This window comes from Sesamum indicum, linkage group LG4 (genome assembly GCF_000512975.1).
Source record: "Sesamum indicum cultivar Zhongzhi No. 13 linkage group LG4, S_indicum_v1.0, whole genome shotgun sequence".
NCBI classification, from domain to species: domain Eukaryota; kingdom Viridiplantae; phylum Streptophyta; class Magnoliopsida; order Lamiales; family Pedaliaceae; genus Sesamum; species Sesamum indicum.
Genome location: NC_026148.1, coordinates 522,334 through 537,301, shown reverse-complemented (window position 1 = coordinate 537,301; position 14,968 = coordinate 522,334). Strand labels below are relative to the sequence as shown.

The 14,968-nt window shown below is 32.0% G+C and overlaps 1 protein-coding gene across 1 annotated transcript; it reads left to right on the top strand.

Moving 5' to 3' along the window:
* Nucleotides 266-1,201, top strand: LOC105159778. The gene has a single exon (XM_011076964.2). The coding sequence runs from the start codon at nt 333-335 to the stop codon at nt 981-983; it is 651 nt and encodes a 216-aa protein (XP_011075266.2). The 5' UTR covers nt 266-332; the 3' UTR covers nt 984-1,201.

Below are 14,968 nucleotides of genomic sequence, written 5' to 3'. Positions count from 1 at the left end.
AGATGAACTCTTGCAAAAGAAATTAATTGAAATCGCAAAATTTAAAAAGATAGTAGGACCAAAATACTATTTTAAAAAGTTAGAGAATGAAAATACCAAATAATTTTATTTATGGGACCAAAAATATATTTAAGGCCCTTTTTTTTATAATTAAAGAGAGAGAGAGAGGGGGGGGGGAGCAAAGGTTGAAGAATTTGCAAAGTTGTTGGCACTTTTATTTAAATCACCTACTAAGTAGTAACAATTTGGAAAGCAAGATCCTCTATAAAAAACCCCATCCCAACAAATTAAAACACATTCTACCCCACCCCCACAAGAAGAAGAAGAAGAACATGGCTGGCCCCTCATCCCTCAAACCTCTCAACTCAGCCATTCATCTCTTCTCCTTCAAATCCTCTTCATCTTCTTTAACCACCACCACCACCTCCACCTCCACCTCCACCTCCACCTCCACCTCCACCTCCAACATCAAACTCAAAACCCTACTCCAAACCTTCATGTTCTCACACATGTACCGCATTGCCCGCGCCCTCACCAGAGCAAAATCAGTTCTAATCCACCTCCTCAAACATATACACACCCTCATCATTCACTTGCTCCAATTCCCATTCCCGTTACTCACAAGAAACAAGCAGCACCATATTGATAAGAAGAAGCTCTTCTTCGGCTCCTTCAGGCTCCACTACAACTGGTGCTCATCATCCCATCATTCCAGCTCCTCATCCCATCTTTACTACAATTCCTCTGTCATTAATCCAACATCCTTGGACGTCGTCTGCGATGGAATGAAGGAGTACTGTTCTACAACTCATGAGCTCTCCAGGTACCTGCAGTGGCTTGAGGAAAAGGGTGGTGATGAAGATTGGAGCAATGAGATCGACAGGCTTGCTGATTTGTTCATTGCAAATTGCCATGAGAAGTTCAGGTTGGAGAAGCAGGAGTCTTATAGAATGTTTCAAGAAATGATGGCTAGAAGTGTATGACACTTGAGATTCAGGGTGCTCCACTTTTATTATTTTTCTTTTTTTTTTTTTTGGGTGTGTCATATATATTGACTGGAGTAGGGCTCTTTTTTTGAATATTTTTGTTTAGGTTTCTTCTTAATTTATTGGGGGGTTTTGGGGTAGAGAGAGATGATGGGATTTGTGCAAATTCTGCTTTTAATGATAATGTTTAAAAGTACACATGTTAACTTGCAGTTCATCTTGGTGTTGGTAATGAAGAATCCGGATTTTGAGGCCCTATAGCTAGCTCTAAATATATATAGATTAGATAGATAGATAGATTTCTTCCAATTTAATTCTTTGTTGGACAACATAGATAATATAATTTAGGTGTTATAAAAATACAGATTATTTGCATGCATATATGAATCGAATGCGAAAATATTAATAATTTTAGACCATTTAATGATCATGTACGTATTTATATATAGTATTTGAAATTTATTATATACAAGAAAAAGCGGTTAGTTTGGTACATATCTTTTGTACCAAAAACTGAGACATTGGACAGAGTTTCTTTATTCCATTCCAATGACTCAACTTTGATAAAGAAGGTGCAGTTCTGTAGCCCATGTTGCTAACTTCTATACGCCCTTATCATAAGAGTTGGGAGCTACCTTTTCCATGATAAAGATATATCCACAATTTATAGGGTTATCAATTTCAGTAATTAACCCCTTCTAATTGTTGATTAAAGTGTGTGTCAAATTACAAGATTACCCTTCAATCCGTCCCTCGATGATTTTGTTAAAACCCCAACCTTTATAAAAGAAATTACATTTTCAAAAATCAACCTCTTAGAAGCTCTAAATTGACAAACAATGGAGTTACGATGTGTGAATAATTCTTATCCTTAATTACTCATTACTTTAGTCAACTAATTCATATAATTATAACTTTTCAAATATGTATATATCTTAGTTTAAGAATTAGTAAAATTGATGGATTTAAATAAGAGTTGTTGTATGTGTATAGGTAGGTAGGTATAGTATGGGTGGACTCAGTCACTTGTGTATTCTCAGACACACTTCATTGGAAGATTTGGTGATCTTACAGTTCATGCAGTGGGGACTCAGTCTGCCGGTCCCCCCCCCCCCCCAACCCGGCTTCTACTGTGCGTGTGGATTGGAAATTTGTCTCTCTGAGTTAAATGCTGTGTCTACTACATTGTTGAATGCCAAGTAAATTGATGCATGCACGAGGGGTCTAGGAAAAAAATATATATATAATATATATATATAACTCTTCAAGATAAGATGTAATAATTACTTGTTGGAAAATTTTTTCTTCCAATTCAGTTTGATCATAATAATTAGTTTATTTTTTCTGAACTATATACCAATTTTACATTGCAATTGTATTGCATTTGTCATATAATTGATTCAGATATGGTCAAACCCAATTTAAATTAGAATTTTTCTTACTTGTTCAATACTCCCTCCCTCCACTCTATATCTAAAGGTCCAATAAAAGTTGGAATTTTTATTTAAAAAAATGTGTTTTTACATTTTTTTTCTTTTAAAAATAGTAAATGATAGTATGTTGAGAAAATAAATATATTTATCAAAAAAAGTGAGATGTTTACCTAGGAAAACAATTGACATCTACATTTGCAAGTTCAAACACACGTACAAGACAATTCATGTTGATAACAGAATTGGGCCTAAGGCCGGGCTGGTAGTACCACTCTGCTTAGCCATTCAATAACATATCACCCTTTAAATTGGGCTCATGCCAAGAGACATCAAGTCTATGCATTTTGATCATTTGGTGTCATCTGAGGTCCAAAAAATGTTTAATTATGATTCCCCAGCTCTCTAATTTTAAGTTAAATATTTTTATTACTAATAATGTCTAGTGGCATGCAGTATGAGCATAAGAAAGTGATAAATTTTATGAAGAGCACACAAAATGAGCAACGTGATTAATTGAATGGGAAAATAAATAGTTGTCTATTTAAGAAAAAAAAAGCATCCGATTCTGCGACAAATTTCCAAATTTCTTTTTGCAGCTATCCCATAGTTTTGAAGATATATGCTCAACCCTTTTGCCCATAAAGGCTGTCTTGTATACCTAGAAGATAAGGAATACAATCCAACCAAGATACTTAATAAAATATCTTTATGATTTCCATTGTCCATGAACAAATCATATGCTAGCTAGCTTTTCTCCTTTTCCCTCACATGTAGCAGTTAGCTATGAGATCCATAAATCCAATAATCAATAGCTACTCTTTGGAATAAGACAAAGGGGTGAAAGCCATCCATTGCACCAAACTCAATAATTAAATTGCAAGTAGATCTCAGTAGTGGAGGTCTCTTGGCAAATGTAAGTAGCAATTATATGTCTAGTTTTTCCTTAATTTCCTCACTTATTTTTACTGTGCCCTGTTCTTGAGTAAATCTTGTGTTTCTCATACTACATCTACTTAAAAAATAACTATGTGATTAGATTAATTAAGAACTAACCCAAGCTAGCTTGCGTCGTTATGTACTAAAGAATAGGTAAAAGCTTAAATGATTGTGAGAGGTTCAGCAATTTATTGTCACTTTAAACTAAAGCAATTAAATCAAAACTGGAAAAGAGCCAAATTAATACTCCCTGAAAGTTAGTAGAAAACATCACTTGGACAAAATGCTTATAAAAATGAAATTAATCAATTCTATATATACATATGTGCTTTTTTAATCTGCATCTAGCCATAAATAAATAAAGGTGCAATATCAACCAAAATATATTAAAATTCTGCATGCCTGCTTAATCAATTACATATACTACACTATTTTGGTAATTAATTAATTCACCTCATCGGCACTCCCATCAATCATACAAACTACATAAAAATTCAAACAAAAACATAAACACAGGAAAATGAAGTATAATTAACGAACCATATCATACATATCACAAAAGGGAGAAAAACAAATTAAAATATATTTCAAGAAACAAAAAATCCAACATCCCAGGAGTAAATAGATTCTTTACTCTGTAGGAAATGAATCATTCTGATCAGTTGTGAGTAGGATTGGGAACACTGGGTGGCCGCCTCCTCAGGCTTTGCTCCACAGCTTTCTTGGGCTGGTTCTTGGCTCCCTTGCTCATCAACTTCTGTGAGTTCTGGTGCACCAGTGCAGCAGCTGATGATGATAAGGACAACAACAGTTTTCTTGGCCATAATTTGTCAATAGAAATTATTTCATCGTCACCAGGCCGGAGATAGCATGAAGAAGAGAAAAGAAGGGAAAATACAAGCAAAGTCATCAAGAATACTGGAGGTAGGGTTTTGTGCTTGATCTTCATCCGTATATACTTTCAACAATATTGAGTGAGATGGTTCAAGAGATGGTGTAGTGAGATTTAGAAGCTGGTGCAGATTTAGAAATGACTGAAAGAGTTGGGGCAGTTATATGGGCAGTATTGATGCATCCATTTTTGTCTGCTACACGTGCTTGGGCATGATACATAATATGCAAAAGTATATATACGTGTATATACATACAGATATATATATGTGCATGTGTGTGTGCGTTGAGTCCAATACTTGATTTTCATGAGATAAAAAAAACAGCCTTTTTTTATTCATTTCAAAGACTAATCATATGTAGCCATGTGTATATTTTCTACTTAATAGATTTTAGACAAGTATATTGGAAAATATATTTTTAACAACATATGCGACAGAAAAATAATTGTAAGAATGTAGGCAACATCAATCCACCAGTATTTTTGTAAAATAAAATTTGGACACTTTTTTTTTCCTTTGCACATCCTTTCCACTACTAGCTTATAAGGTCCTGCATAGAAGCAAAAAATATTCAAGATTAATAGGTCCTTTTACTTATATGTTTCAAGATCTTTATTATTAGGCGAGCTACAGTAATACACTATTCTTGGCACATGACAACAATGAACCATAAAAGGACAATTAGTTGATCAGAGAGCTTCTTAACTATGGAAAAATAGATACATATTAATTTAATTCATTCCATCGTTGAAATAGGTTGGAATTCAGAAACCACAGGGTCATGTGATGGGATTTGACTATTACAGCTCCCTGAGTCTTCGAAATTCTAACCAAAGCTGAGATTAATTTTTATATGCACAAGTTGAGATTGGAATATGAGCATGTTGATCCAATCCAAAAATCTATTTATTTTTTCTGATCCTTAACTATTGCATAGAAGAGCAAACTACTCCCAGTGACCTTTTTCTTTGGTCTCATAAATTGAACTTAAGTCAAGAGCATAAGTGTGAAATATTTGACTGCTCTAAAATTTGTTACTTAATTAATGCTTCGCTGAACATAATGCACAGTTCCAAGAACAATTTGGCGATATCTCTTGCATAAGGGTTTAATTACACACAAACCTCCTTGAAATAGCGTACTTATACATTCTCCTTCTAACTTTAGAAATTAGACCTAAACTTTCTCCAATTATGCTCTTTTTTGTAAACTCAGAAGCAAGTGATGAAATTCCCATTTGAAGATATATAAATAAAGGGTGAATAGCAATTTACCCATGTGATACTGAAAATGAGCATATTATCCCCAATGAAAAAAATATAGTAATTTTACCCCCTATACTTTTTAAAAATAAAGTAATTTACCTCCTTATACAAGAAGGTCAAAAAATATAAAGAGGTAAATTATTATATTTTAAAAAATATAGGGAGGTAAATCGCTATTTGTTTTTTCATAAAGGGGTAATTTGCTTATTTGTGATATCACAAGGGAATTGCTTGCATTTCCCTATAAATAAATGTATGAATATTTTCTGACTAGATTGGCGATGAGGGTTCTTTCAAATTGAATTTTTTGCAAGGAATGCTCAATTAAAGCAGCAATTTCTTAGTTAAGAATTTTTATTCTAAAAGATTGAGTAGATTTGAACATGGAATTCAGTAGCAACTTGTGAAGCTTTGTATATTAATAGATCCGAGTCACTGAGAAACGACGAAAAGTACTTTAGTTGCTGCATGTGGCTTTCCCCACGAAAGTGGATTAATCACATTACTGCATTTGAACTGTTTAGAGATTTGTTAATCCATTTTGCAAGCAATTCTATTCATGATCGATCTTTATTTACCTAGATGTTGTCGTTTCTTTCAGTTTCAGCCGAGAAAAATGCAAATAACTCCCTTGTGATATCATAAATGAGCAAATTATCTCTTTATAAAAAAACAAATAGCAATTTACCTCCCTATATTTTTTAAAATACAGCAATTTATCTTCCTATATTTTTTAAAATGAGTCAATTTAACTCACTATATAAGAAGTTAAAATGCTTCATTTTCAAAAATATAAAAGAATAAATTATTATATTTTTTTTTTATGGAGAATATTATATCAATATTATAGGGATAAATTGGTATGCACCCAGTTTCAGCCATCCTTGTGGCAATCACGTTGCTTGAAAATGAACTTTAGTCCAAAAACTTGGCCCACAATCTTGCAAAATGGGCTGCGATTTCTAATTGGTTGGTCCAAATGCTTTCTTTGAGAGGATGATCCGCCTACACTGTAATCCTATTTGTTCCATTTATGCATATTAACATTTCAACTTAAAAAGAAAAAGGCTTCTCAATCCCTAAAATGTTTATATTAGCTTGATTTGTTCGCTTATCAATAAGCAGATGAATAATCTAGAAAAACAGTAATTCAGCCTTACGAGTTCAAACCAAAACTGAAATCAAAATGACCAATTTTATATGTTCTTTAAATGAAAGTTGGAAATATACCTGCTGACGATCCGACGAGAGAAGAATGCGATGGGCGGAGAGATTTTCGAAGTGCCATCTGCAAAGAGTAACAACGTCGTCAAGGACTGACTGCCGATGTTCCGCTAATGATTAAGGGGCTCTTGATCGGCTACGGAGTGAATGCCCAATCCTAGTCTTGAAACTGATGCTGAAAGGGTTCCGCTAATCATTTGGATGGTAGGAGAAATTGAGTGAAGGCCCAAAATCAAAAGAAGTGCTGAGATTTAGAGATAATTCTTCGAATTCTGCGAAGTTGAAATCCCTGATTGAAAGGGGAAGTTCAGATTGGTTCAATGAGATTTAAGCTCCCATCAATGGCTTCCGCCCATCCGTAAAATTGATTTGGCTCATAGTATGGATGAGAGATATACAGCGAACGACGATAGGAGCGGAATTCCGCCGAAGAACGGGCCTGCGGAGAGCTAATCAAAGAGCACAGTATTAAATTTCTTCGAAATTCAAATTTGTTGAACTTTTCCTACTTAGCTCCAAAAATGTTGGCGGCAATTCAAAAAGTTTTTGCACTAAACCAGACTTTGTTGGTAAATTAGGTTTCTGTTTCAATCAATGATTTGAAAACTGAGTTTTAGGAGTTAGGCCCAGCGGGACAATGGGTTTGGAAAATCAGACCACTGTTGTACAAGATCTGACAAAAGATGAAAAGATGGCCCGTTGTGCGATGAAACTCAGGCCCATGATTATGAAATATAGTTAACTTCGTTTTCTTTTTCTCTCGTGATACAGTTCATTATATAATTCAATATATTTAAAATTAAAATTGATTACAATAATAAGTTAATTTCAAATCAAATAATAAATTTAATAAAATAAAGGATTACAAAAATATATGTGAAACTCAAAATTGAAAAATAAAAAAATAAAACACTATTATCTATATTAATATAAAAAGAGATATACAATTTTCATTCACAGACGATGGTATGTGACGCCACTATATCAAAAAAAATTGTCATGTCGATGATACCCTTAAGTTCTTGTTTTTTATTTATTTATTTTTTAATATGATGTATTTATTTATATATTTTATTCTTATTTATAAGGGTTTAATACACCTATATCCCATTTAAAAATGTAATATTACATTTCTCTTAAAAATTATTTGAAATTACACTTACACCCCCTCCAAAAATTATCACTTTATTCCTGATTCCTTTATATTAGGATTTAGGCTGAAAATGTTGGCGTAAGTAAACAAATAATACATAATTTTTTTCAATTTTGTCAATCTTTAATATATTTTTATACTTAAGTAGATATAAGTGTAATATATATTTATATATAAAGTAAAGTTGACATCATTACATCTTTTTCTTCATAAGTACAAATTATTACATGAAAATATTTAATAAAGGATAAAATTGAAAATTTAGACAATTTTTTTATTCGCTAACATCAATATTATTCGTTCAAATTCTAATAAAATGAAGTCAGGTGTAAACAACAAATTTTCGGAAGGGGAGTAAGTGTAATTCCAAAAAAAAAGAAGGAAAATTATAATTTTATATTTTTAGATAGGGTCTAATTAATATAATTTATAATTTACACTATATTTTAAAGGAATTAAATACAATTTACCTCATGTTAATGAAAAAGTGCCAAAAAAATATGTGAAAAAAACAAAGTGCAAATCTGTGAAAAAACAAAGTGCAATTTACCCATTTTTACACTTTTTCATTAACATGGGGGGTAAATTATATTTAACCCTATTTTAAAGTATAAAATATTTTTTCGTGCTTTTGTTTGCTTTGTATGTATTCTAAACAAACACCACTTCAAGAATCTAGGGGGTGTAGGCATTGAAGTTATGGCGAGGGATCATGTAGGATGGATATTTGATTGGCGCACTGCTACTGTACTTGGCGTCACAGATCCTGAGCACGACGAGACAATTGCAGTTCGAACGGCTGTCCAATTTGCAAACCAAATGGGCTGGCGTAGTTGTGTTGTCGAATGTAGTTGTCTACAAGTGATCCAGAAAATGTGCGCTATCAAAAAGGGTTCATCATCTATTCAGATCTATTATTTCTGATATTCGTATTTTTACTCTCATGTCAAGCGCTCTGCAAATAGAGCGGCTCACTGTTTAGCTCAAGCAGCTTTGTCATTGCAAGACCAGCACATTCCCCCTGCCTCATCTTGTGATATTCGTAGGGTGGATACCCATATAACTTGTTGTGCAAAAGTTACATTATCTAAAGTTTATAAAATGTTTTGTGTGTATTGAAATTTAATATTGAATGAAACAAGAATAAACTATCTTTGTGTAACTTATATAACTTCATGAATATCTCATGGTTTATGTATATGACTATTTATTTCATAACATATATTTTATTATTTTCTTAATAGTAAAATTTAACAGCATATATAATAATATAACATTTGTGAAATATATTAAATTGGAATAGTTGGGTACAACCTTTGGTGAACCAAAATACGAATGAGTAGCTCAATACAAATAAAAATTGTGTAAGAAATGGACATGATTGTTCATTTTGAACCTAATATCTGTTAAAGGTTAAGGTTGAAGGGTATTGAATTTATCATTTTAGCTAAATAGTTATCGGACCAATTGCATGATTTTGATTGACATGAACATTTGTTGTACCATAATGAGAATGCTCCTTGGAATCACTCCTTCAAAAAGTAATATTACTAGAAATATAGCATAATATTACTAGAAATTACTCAAATTGAAAATGGAATGATTTCAAATTATTTGAAATATAAAATTGTCCAAACACAATATATATATATATATATACATATACTATTTTTTATAAATTTATAAAATATTGCAAAGTGTTTATTTTTATTTTTTTAAGAAAGTTAGTTTACAAGATAATATATATATATATATGTATGTATATAGTAAAAGCATAAGATTAGAAAAGGGTAAATTGAATAATACCCCTGTATTTTAGTGAAATAGCACAAAATCCCCCTATTAATTTTATAAAAAAAAAAACCCATGTTATCTAAAATACAGCAAAAAAATATTAACCGAGAGTGCTTCAAATGCGCTTATATGCGAGTATGCTTCATTTTTTTACTTCTTTTAAATTTGCAATGTCCATTTTACCCTTTTTAATTGACATACAAGAGAAAATAATTTTTAATACAAATATATTTTAATAAATAATAAATTATTATTATTATGTAGTTTAATGTATATTTCATAAATTATATTTATTTATGAAAAATACTTATCCAATATCAAAGTACAAAAAAATTATATAAAATTTTAAAAATGGAAAAATTAAATTAGAAATTTACTTTTCAAATTAAAATATTCATATAAATAAAAATAAATTAGAATAATTAAATATGATTAACTAAATTAAATTATTATTTAATTTACATATGTGTTAATAGATTATTTTAATTATATAATATATTAATTAAATATAAAAATACCAAAATATATATAACAAATTTTAAATCATATTACCTACTATAACTAATATTTACATTAAAATTATCATTGTGGATATTTAAAATAAAAATTTAATACATTTTTTTTATTATTTTTAAATTTAAAAAATTAATTATTTTGCTTGATTTTCAATATTTTTTAAATGCGTAACCCTTTTTTTTTCTTTCCTTCCTCTTGCCACCGACGACCACTATTGGAGTCATCAGCGCCTGGAAGATGGTCGTCGCCCATGAATCTGGGTGACGATAGTTGCCCAGGCAGAAATTAGTGAGCTTTGTCGTCCAGGTCAAGGGCGACATTGAGTTTGCCCATTTCTTGCTTGAGCGACCACCATCGCCCAGGCAAAAATGGGCGACCACCATTGCCCATTGGGGTGGCTGGTGTCACGCAGTGCAACGCGGCTGTCTCCCCAGATGCGGAGATGTCGGTGCCTAGGGGTGGGCATTCGGACCAGATTTTCGGGTTTCGATCCAATCCGATCAAATTCAAATTATACGGATCACGTTATTTTGGTAAATAATTAGAATCGGGTTTATCCGAATCCGATTAAAATATATTGGATCGAGTGTCAGGTTTTTTATTCTACCCGCACACCCGATCAGGTACCCGATTAAAATAAAAAAACAAATAAACGGATTCTTTCTGCTTCAGTCACGCTTGATTCCTTCGTCTCCCTCAAGGCCTCAACTCTCCCGCCTAGCTTTTTCATCTTTTACTTTCCCTCATTTTTACCGTATGAGAGAATATTTTCTTTTACCATCATCTTCATTCTCCATCATCTCTGGCGGTCGGATTCTCTTGAGACTACGCTGCTGTCATTTTCTTGAAGACTCGTAAAGTCGTCTCTCTTTGTCGCTCTTTTTCTATTTCTCTATCTAAACTCTCTCTCTCTATATATATGTGTGTGTTTTTGAATGATACTTAAGACTAATCTGCTGATAGCACATATTTTTGAAGAAAATGACCAGATTTTTAATGGGCTGATAAGAGCAAACAATTTGGTGAAACAGAAAAAGGGAAGAAAATTAGACCCTTTTGTTGTTCAACTATGTGTAATTATTCTTGATTTCTTCTCTCTCATATCAACTTTAAAAAATAATGAGAAATACTTTTTTGGGCAACCTAACTAGAGATTCGAGAAGTGTTGGTCGTTCTTTTTCTTGAATTAAATCACTTCATTGCTATTTAAAAGAATGCACTAATTGTAAACTCAATATTGTGGGTTTATGTGATTTTATGCACTTGGATATAAGGTACCTTAATATTGTGGGTTTTTTTAATCTCTAATTAGATTTGATTTAATAATGCTAATTGGGAATCTGGTGATTATATTTAATAATCAAATTTGTAATTACCATTATTAAATTTGAGATATGCAAATACACATAAAATAATTGTCAATGATATGGACTTTTATAATTTTGTTTAAATAACTACATCCATTTAATTATGCTTTAATATTGTGGGTTTTTCTTGTTCTCTAATTATAATATATTTATCTTTCATTTTAGTTTCAAATGTCAAAATACGATGGAATTGGAAGTCACTTTGAATCTCAGTCTAACTTGTCACCGGATGCCCAAACCATAAATATGGATGGATTGGAAAATCAGGTTAGTGGTGATCGTCTTGAGAATGTTGAGCATTATTTTAAAGATAATATTGATAAGGAGTTGGGGTATGAGGAGGAAGATATTTTAGGTAATTCTAAAAAAAGAAAAAAGATGATAGTGACTTCTAGATCAACGTGATGGGATCATTCCATTAAATTTCATTGTGAAAATGATAATATCCAAAAGGTTAAGTACAAACATTGTAGTAGAGAGATCAAAGCTGATCCAGAAGCACATAAAACTAGACCTGTGAAGAATTATTATGAATCTTGCATAAAAAAACTCCAAGGAATCCAGAAATCAAAATCGATTTCTTCTCAACCAACTCGCATGGGTGATAGAGATTCCCCTCTTATTAATTGGAGATTTGAGCAAGACAAAACTAGAGAAGCTTTGTGTCACATGTTGGTTGTGGATGAACTTCCATTTAAGTTAATTGAACCTCCTGGATTTAGGCATTTCTTGTCTATTGCATGCCCGATGTTTGTTATTTCATCAAGAATACAATAACAAAAAATGTTTTCAATATACATGTGAGTGAAAGAGCAAGATTGAAGTCGTTTATTAAAGATCATGCTCAATGGGTTTGCATCATTACAGATACATGGACATCTATCAAAAAGTCAATTATATGTGTCTCACTGCTCACTTTATTGATGATGATTGCAACTTGCACAAAAATTATGTTAAATTTTTGTCTAATTATCGGACATAAAAGTGAAGAAATAGGTAAAAGTATGAAAAAATGCTTGTTTGATTAGGGTATTGACATGGTTTTTACTATCACTGTTGATAATGCGTCTTCCAATGATGGGGCTATCATTTACTTGAAAAAAAATTGAAAATTGGGGTCAAAATATTTTAGGTGGGAGATATGTATACATGACGTGTATGGCACATATAGTTAACATTGTTGTGCAGGATGGTTTAAAGGGTGAGCATGAAACTCTCTCGTATTAGAGGTGCCATCAGGTATATTAGGAATTCTCCAGCTAGGTACAAGAAATTTCTATAGTGTGTTGAATTTGAAAAATTGAAAACGAAAAAATTATTATCTTTTGATGTACATACTAGATGGAACTCCACCTACTTGATGTTGGAGACGACTATAAGCCTTAAAATTGCATTTGATTCTTATGAAGATGTAGGTCTTGCCTATAAGACTGATCTTTCGAGACAACCATTTGATGGGATACCGACTGATTATGATTGGGAGAGGACAAAAGTATTGGTGAAATTTTTAAGGCATTTTTATAGTCTCACTTTGCGCAATTTTGGTGTCTTGTATGTCACATCTAATATTGTATTTCGTGAAATATGTGAAGTTGACTTGCTTTCTCAAACATTAGTTAAGTAGTAATGATGTTGTATTAAATGAGATGGCAAGAAAGATGAAAGAAAAATATGACAAATATTAGGGATCAATTGAAAAGATGAATATGATTTTATATTATACGTGATCCTTGATCCACTTCATAAATTGGAGTTCATTGAATTTACCTTTGATAAATTGTATGGTGGTACCGAAAAAAAATGCTATGATGAAAGAACAAGTGAGAGATGGACTTTGTAAGTTGTTTAATATTATAAGTTGAAATATGGTCATACTCTTCAAGGAATGCTAGGAAGCCCGGGATCATCATTTAGTCGTATTTTTCTTCATCATCTTCCTCTTCAGTAGGGACATCTACACAATATACTGATTACGAGGTGACTCGTATGTTTACTATAGGATAAGAGTTCAATATGTACAAATCGGGTGGGAAAGGGGATTGCATGAAATCAAAATTGGATATATATTTTGGTTAGGATGTTGAAATGCATAGAAATAAATTTGACATACTAAATTGGTGGAAAGTAAACACTCAAATGTTTCTCATTCTTTCCAAAATGGCTCGAAACGTATTGGCAGTTTCGCTTTCAACTGTTCTTCAGAATCCGCATTTAGTACTGGTGGTCGTATTCTTGACGCTTTTAGGAGCTCTTCGTCTCCTAAAATAGTTGTACTCAAGATTGGCTTCGAAAAGACTTCAAACCAATTAGTATTAAGGAGGATTTGAGTGAAATTGAAGTAGTTGATAAATGTACTTATTTATTTTTTTCTCGTATTTTGGTTATTGTTCAATTCCATGTACTCTACTTATATATTCTTACTTGTCTAACTATTTTCCATTTTATTGTAGAGTTGATTAAGATGGGGTTGATTCAATAATTATTGATATTTAATGGTGCTAAGTGCTACTTGTAAATTTTTAACAAAATACTAGAACCTCATTGTATAATGTTACATTTTTAATTTGTTTGATTTTCTCTAATGGTTCTTCCACTTTGTATGTTTAATGCTTGACAGGTTGAGGATGAAAATGTGATATGAGCTAGTTGCTTTCAGCATATAGGCATTAGAATTTAGGAGGCCATTCGCTTTATTATTCTTATTGAAATGATTTACAGGACCCCTCTGATAATTTATGGATGTGATTGAACTCCATTTTTTGGGTATTTATGTAAAGCATTCAGTATTTGTATCCATAAATTACATTTAGTTACATGGATTTACTTTAGTAAATGACTTTCATTTGGGTATTGAACTTTCATGGATGTTTACTTCTATCCACCTCTTTCACACAGTAAATTGCAATATTGGTAGGTACTATTCGAACCCGACGGGTGCCCCATTAGTCGAGTATCCGATTTAGTAGAGTTCGGGTTCTTTTTATCACTATCCAACATGTTAGGTACCCGACCTGAAAAACCCGAACTCGACGAACCTGACCTGACGCCCACCCTTATTGGCGCCAACACCGACTATTAGTTTTATGTATAGTATATACATATATATTATATATATGATATATGTATATATATAACATATATTTTAAAGATGATTTAAAATCTAGACTGTCCACTTGTAATTTTTGAAGATCAGTGGCTGATAAAAAAACAGTATAATGGGCAAACCATGTAAAAATTTAACGTTGTCGAAGGTAAATAACAGAAGGGAAGAGTGTGCATCATTTTCTAAAACACATAGAGTTTTTGGCTTATATTTTTAATAAATAGGGTTTTTTTTAACTAAATTTATAAAATACAGGGGGAGTTTATGCAATTTATCCATTAAAGAAAATGACGTTAAG

Excerpts from the sequence above, each read along its gene's own strand:
- LOC105159778 (XM_011076964.2), top strand. The coding sequence starts at position 333 with ATGGCTGGCCCCTCATCCCTCAAACCTCTCAACTCAGCCATTCATCTC.